We start from the raw sequence: 6,000 nt of genomic DNA on the forward strand, positions 1-6,000 counted from the left end.
AATTACACCCTTGACCACCATGTCAGGATGAGGGTTTAAGAACATTCTAAACCTCATTAGAACAGATATATGAAAGGTGTTTTTCTTTTTTAGCGCCCTGTCCTCCTCACACCATTGATGTTGAGGTGAACTGTTCTGCTGGCTCCATGACTGTCACATGGCCAGCCAATCCAGATGCAGAATCTTTCCATGTGAGGGCAGAAACCAGTGGAGGAGCTTTCCTGTCATGTGATTCCACCAGCACCAGCTGTTCAATCAGTGGCTTGCCATGTGGACAATCATATTCTGTCACTGTAACATCTGTCAGGGGTGGCTGTGAGAGCCAGCCCAGCACAGCTGTTAATGTCACCTCAGGTAATCTTCACAACAATGCACAATTACCAGCAGTCCACCGATATGGGATGTAGATACATACCTAAAATAATTCAAGGACAGCAAATGAAAAATTGCTACAATTAAATTAACTAATTGTTTTACACAATCAATCTACATCTTGATTTGAGATGTTGAAACTGCAGTACCACCGTGTCTACAGTAATTGTTCTAATAATCGTTACATTTATCGATGATCAAAATAATCCTTTGTTGCAGCCCTAGTGTTGAGAGCCTCAAAAATAGTTTTAAAGTGCAATGCAACAGTGATCACGCAGGATGTACAGTAATCGACTAGTTGTTGACTATTTCACAGATTATTCAGTAAGCTTTGATGGATTATTCAGCTTTGTTAATTAGTTAAATTAATGTTCCATTAATGTACTGTACATGTAGAGCTTCTTTACAGCAGAGAATCTAGTTGTAATACTAACTGAAAGCTACACTGACACCGTTTTTTTCCATGTTTAATATTGTATAACTGCTTGCTTTAAAACAATCTAATGGATAAAGCATTATATCCTACTCCAAGTGAAAGTTCAGTTCAGAATCCATTTGTACTGTGTTGTTGTTGGAAGTAGCGCAGGCACATGGAGTATGTCAGAAATAGGGCTGGGTATCGTTCAAAAATGTTCGATATCAATACCGACACCTTCATTTCGATACCGGTTCCTGAACGATACTTTTTTCGATACCAATTTTATTAAATCCATTTTTACCAAGATTACATTACACATTACTTTAAAAAGACTTACATTACACATTACCTACATTATTACATAATTTATTTTCCAGTTTGTTGAGGTTTTTACAGACTCAAAGGCTCATCTCCTGAGCCACTGCACAAAGGAACAAAAATGTAAACAACACAATAAATCAGTCCAAATCGTTTTAATAAATTTCAAATAGTTTTCAGTGCAAAATGCAACGCATGCTGTCCTTTACTGTGGCAGGAAAAACTGAACAATACATTTCAAAAACTACCCTAAATAAATTACAGTATGTCCAAAAAGCTGTTAGAATCCTGACAGGAACCAGAACTAGAGAGCACATCAATCCAATTTTGGAATCCCTACACTGGCTCCCTGTTAGGTTTCGTATAATCTCTGATGCTTACGTATAAGGCCGTGCATGGCTTGGAACATCATTACTTTTCGGAACTTTTAACTCTATACTCTCCTAGGCGTGACCTATGTTCCTCTGATTCTTGCCTCTTTACTGGTCCCGCAACTCGTCTACATTCTATGGGTGACCGGGCTTTTTCTTTCCCTTGCTCCAAAACTCTGGAACTCTCTTATCTTTGATATTAGACATGCAAAATCTGTCTTTAAATCCTCTCTTAAAACTCACTTTTTTAAACTTGCTTATTTGTGATTTGTTCGTTTTTTTGGGGGGTGGGGCTTATTGTTTTTTTGTTTTTTTTGTGTTATTGTGGTTGTTACCATAACTTTTGTATCCTTTTTAGTGTAAAGCGCTTTGAGAATCAACTTTTAAAGGCACTATTTAAAATAAAATCTATTATTTATTAAAATGAACAGTTTTAAGTCAGTTATGTGAGGTTCACTGCTGTATACTTAAGATTTTTTTAATCACTCAGCCATTCTTGTTTAAAAAAATAACATGTCCGCTTTTCAGGAGACAGAGAAGCCCTCTCTTCACTGATGACAGAATCATCATTTCAATTTATTTTCCACTGATTTACGCAATCTGATTAGCATTAAGCTTCTAGCGCTGTCTGATTGTGTTTTCTCTTCCACAATTACTGTTCTGACTTACTGAAGACGAACATGTGTTACACTTCCAGAAAAACATTTATAATGATGAAACATGAAGCTGATAAACACGCGATTATGGCAGTATATGATTTGTTTGTGATTTTCATGAGATTCTGCCTGTTTTTATAACAATACAGTGCTTACATGAGAAATGAGCAGGTGTAGTGATTAGCTTGATATAAAAGGCTACAAATAACATATTTCTGCAACATTACATGAACAAAAAACCCTCATTAGATCGCAATCGGAAGTTATTACAAACACACGATGATGGTTTAAAGTGAGTTATGAGTAAAAGCATTGTATACATTTTATAAATTGTCTTATGTAGCATGATGCTACAGTGTGAATGAATAGTCACGTAACATGCATTTTTTTCTTGATGCCTCACCAGAGCCAATCACTGATTTAGGCATATAAGGCATGCTGCATGCTTATTGGCTCACTGACTTTGAGATTAACCCCTTAGGTATCGAAATATGGTACCGTACGACGAGACATTTTTCAATACTCGAAATCTGGTCGGTGCCTAAAAAGTATCAAACTCGAAATCAGAAATAGAGGAGTGTAGTCGTTTACCATTGTGACGCATCCAATATAGACAGTATCTTGGGATCTCTTTGATTTGTGTTGCATCGCTTATGTCCAGTGTAAGACAAGGGAAAGTCGACGTTTCTCCTTGTAACTTGCACATGTATTGTACCTTATGTGCTGTATTGGCACAGAAAATAATAAAAAACACTGTTAAATATACTGAATGTATTTGTGGAAATGCCTATTGATGCTATCGAGCTAACAAACTGTATTTGCGTATTTTTAGCTCCTTGTGTTCCTCAAGGAGAGACGGCAAACCTGGACTGCGTTACCAACTCAGTTTGGGTGACTTGGCTACAAGCAAAGGGGGCGGAGTCTTACTCTGTACTGGCAGTGGAAAGGGGCGGAACCAACTCCAGCTGCTCTGCTGCAGATCTGCACTGCAATGTTCCCGACCTGCTCTGTGGAGCCACGTACACCTTCCGCATTACTGCTGTGAACTCATTCTGCAGAAGCGCACCCGGCAATGCCTTCCAGATTCAGACAGGTGCAAACACACTCAAACAGTCTTGTTTTCCATTTTGAAATGTGGACTAGCTAGATCTCTGTGGTTTCTGTCTGCAGCTCCATGTGCCCTCACCTCCATCACTGCACACACGGACTGTTACAGCAGCCAAATCACAGTTAGCTGGCAGCTGAATGAGGTATCTTCCTTCTATGTGGCCACCGCTGAAGGTCATGACCAAAGCGTTTTGATATGCAACAGCACTGGCACGTCCTGTGACCTCTCCGGAGCAAAGTGTGGAATGCAGTACACCATTATAATTTCCGCGTCCTCCGACAAATGCAGCAGCTTGCGGAGTCCCCCTCTTAAGATGCACACAGGTACTCAACTACTCAACATGACACTAACTTCTCGCGTCAAGGCACACTGCATATGTGTGAGATTTGAGAGCTACATGTACTCTGCATAATTCACACTCATCTACAGTATAATCTTTCTTTTAAATTCTCTTACAGCACCTTGTGCTCCTCAGAATATAACAGTGAACCCAGTGTGTGACTCTAACGGCATGACGGCAGCATGGTCACCTTCTCTGGTTGCCGAGTCATACTCACTCACAGCCAGCAGTAGAGACGGAGATGTCCGCACCTGCAGAAGCACCGCAAACAACTGCACTCTGCTTCACCTGCACTGCGGACAGATTTATGATGTTAGCATAACCGCTTCGGCTGGAAACTGCACCAGCCTGGACAGTCAGCAGGTCACCTTCTATACTGGTGAGACCACATGTTGGCTTGAACACAAAATGAAAAGCATTATATGTTGGCGTGAAATTCATGCCATACTATATTTCTTCTGCTCTACATAGTGCCCTGTGAGCCACAGAACATGATTGTGGAAGTGCAGTGTGACACTGGGACTGCCACACTCTCTTGGGTGGAGGGCCAAGGTTCGCTGCAGTACTTCACAACAGCTCAAACCATGGATGGGCACACGCTTCACTGCGACACCACGAGCACGTCCTGTAGCATTCACGGACTGACTTGTGGGACGCTGTACAATTTCAGTGCGCTGGCTTCAGATGGAACCTGCAACAGCTCCCTCACTGTGCCAATCCAGAGAGGAGCAGGTATAAAACCAGATATGTCTGAGAATATTACAGGATCTATTTATCTGAAGATTATAGAACTTAAAACACAAAACCGTTATACACGTGTCATGCATGATATTTACATTACCACAAACATTTTTGCATACCAATGATATCTCTTTGTGTTCATGTGACATTATTTTCAGGATATTTTCAATCAAGCACATTTCTCTCCCAAATTACTGCATCCAGAGTTTTTTTTTCCCACATATTAATTTTTCACATATTTCAAAGTAGCAATAATTAGTGCAATCTTTGTATGCAATTTATATATAATTTCCTCACATTTAGCAATTTGAAAATTGGTGGATGAGTAGAGTGTTGGTGGATAATATAAAAATAAACTATTTTGCTCTTATGTTATAAGTTACTGTTTTCTTGAAGCTTTTATTTTAATATTTTTATTTTTTTATTAATGAAAATTGTTCTCAATAAATAGTTGACAACAACAACTCTAATTCTAATTAACCCTCTGCTGATCTCTCCTTTAGTCCCATGTCCTCCTTCCACCGTGAGGGTGAGGACCCATCTGATGGTTGATGCCACTCTAATCAGGGTCTACTGGAATTTTGTGGACTGTCCTGACGTCACATACCTGGTGCAGGTGACCGGCGATATCCAGGACAACCCAGAGTCCCTTATGGACATGTCATCCTACTGGGCAGACATCAACTACTTTGAGTTTCCTGTTCCCTGTAGCACTTCTTACAGTGTCACTGTGTTTGCACAAAACTCAGCAGGGATCAGCAGACCATCTAAGGCTGTTACTGGTGTCACAGGTATCAGATAACAAGTCAAACTTGCCATGCTGGAAAAAAAAAACAGTCTAAGGTTGTATTAAAAGCAGACTGGTCTCAGAAGAATAAGAAGTTTGTATAGAACATGCTATAAATATTCTCTCTTGATCTATTACTCTGTACTCTCCTTCAGTGCCCTGTCCACCGATGAATATCACCTTCACGGGTGACAGTTCCTCCGCCACAGTGGCCTGGAGGTCCTCAGCTCTTACCACAGGATACAGGGTTTACCAGCTGAGCTCTGACGGCAGGGTGCCTGTCTGTCTCCCCTCAAACCTCAGCTGTGAGGTCTCTGGCCTGCAGGCCTCTAATGTTGCTGTGACAGCCTGGAACAGTGCAGGAGAAAGTTTTGCATCTAGAGTAGCTACTGGTAAGAAAAAAATGGACCTGTGGGTTATAGCCCAGAGGAAATGTGAGATATTTTTTTCTGCACTGATTTCAGTTGAAAATGCAATTTTTTTTTTGTTTTTTAATGTTCTCACTCAGTAATTACATTTCTTGCAAGAAATACTTATCATAGTGTTGCATAAAGTAGCTTGAAGTTGTACTGACTATTTATTTAGTAGTTTATTTATTTTTTATTTTTAATGAACTGAGAGAAAATGTCTTGGAAATAGGGATTTTTTTTTCTTGGAAATAGGGATCAGCTGTTATTTAAACTCTAAGTTAGTATGTGCATATTTGACAGGTACGTTATAACTTTTTTGCATGTGCAAAACAAAACATTTTGACACATTGTTTTTACAGGTCAAACCTTAAACCGTCGGAAGAGAAATCTGGAATATGCAAGGATTTTGGCATCACTGACCCCTGGTGAGATAAACTACAGACTCATTCACAGCTTACTTACACAACAATTAAGAGCAT

At 39.8% G+C, this 6,000-nt stretch overlaps 1 protein-coding gene across 1 annotated transcript in view; it reads left to right on the forward strand.

The window, feature by feature from the left end:
- Positions 1 to 6,000, forward strand: part of fndc7b (fibronectin type III domain containing 7b) — a 47,169-nt gene that overhangs the window by 38,896 nt on the left and 2,273 nt on the right. The window contains exons 49-57 of the mRNA XM_016484579.1: positions 94 to 354; positions 2,968 to 3,228; positions 3,306 to 3,566; positions 3,702 to 3,962; positions 4,055 to 4,315; positions 4,828 to 5,115; positions 5,267 to 5,319; position 5,358; positions 5,881 to 5,946. Of these exons, the coding sequence (XP_016340065.1) occupies positions 94 to 354; positions 2,968 to 3,228; positions 3,306 to 3,566; positions 3,702 to 3,962; positions 4,055 to 4,315; positions 4,828 to 5,115; positions 5,267 to 5,319; position 5,358; positions 5,881 to 5,946 (1,713 nt within the window). The remainder of the gene's footprint in view (positions 1 to 93; positions 355 to 2,967; positions 3,229 to 3,305; positions 3,567 to 3,701; positions 3,963 to 4,054; positions 4,316 to 4,827; positions 5,116 to 5,266; positions 5,320 to 5,357; positions 5,359 to 5,880; positions 5,947 to 6,000) is intronic.

This window comes from Sinocyclocheilus anshuiensis, unplaced genomic scaffold (assembly GCF_001515605.1).
Source record: "Sinocyclocheilus anshuiensis isolate Anshui unplaced genomic scaffold, SAMN03320099.WGS_v1.1 scaffold1857, whole genome shotgun sequence".
NCBI lineage: Eukaryota > Metazoa > Chordata > Actinopteri > Cypriniformes > Cyprinidae > Sinocyclocheilus > Sinocyclocheilus anshuiensis.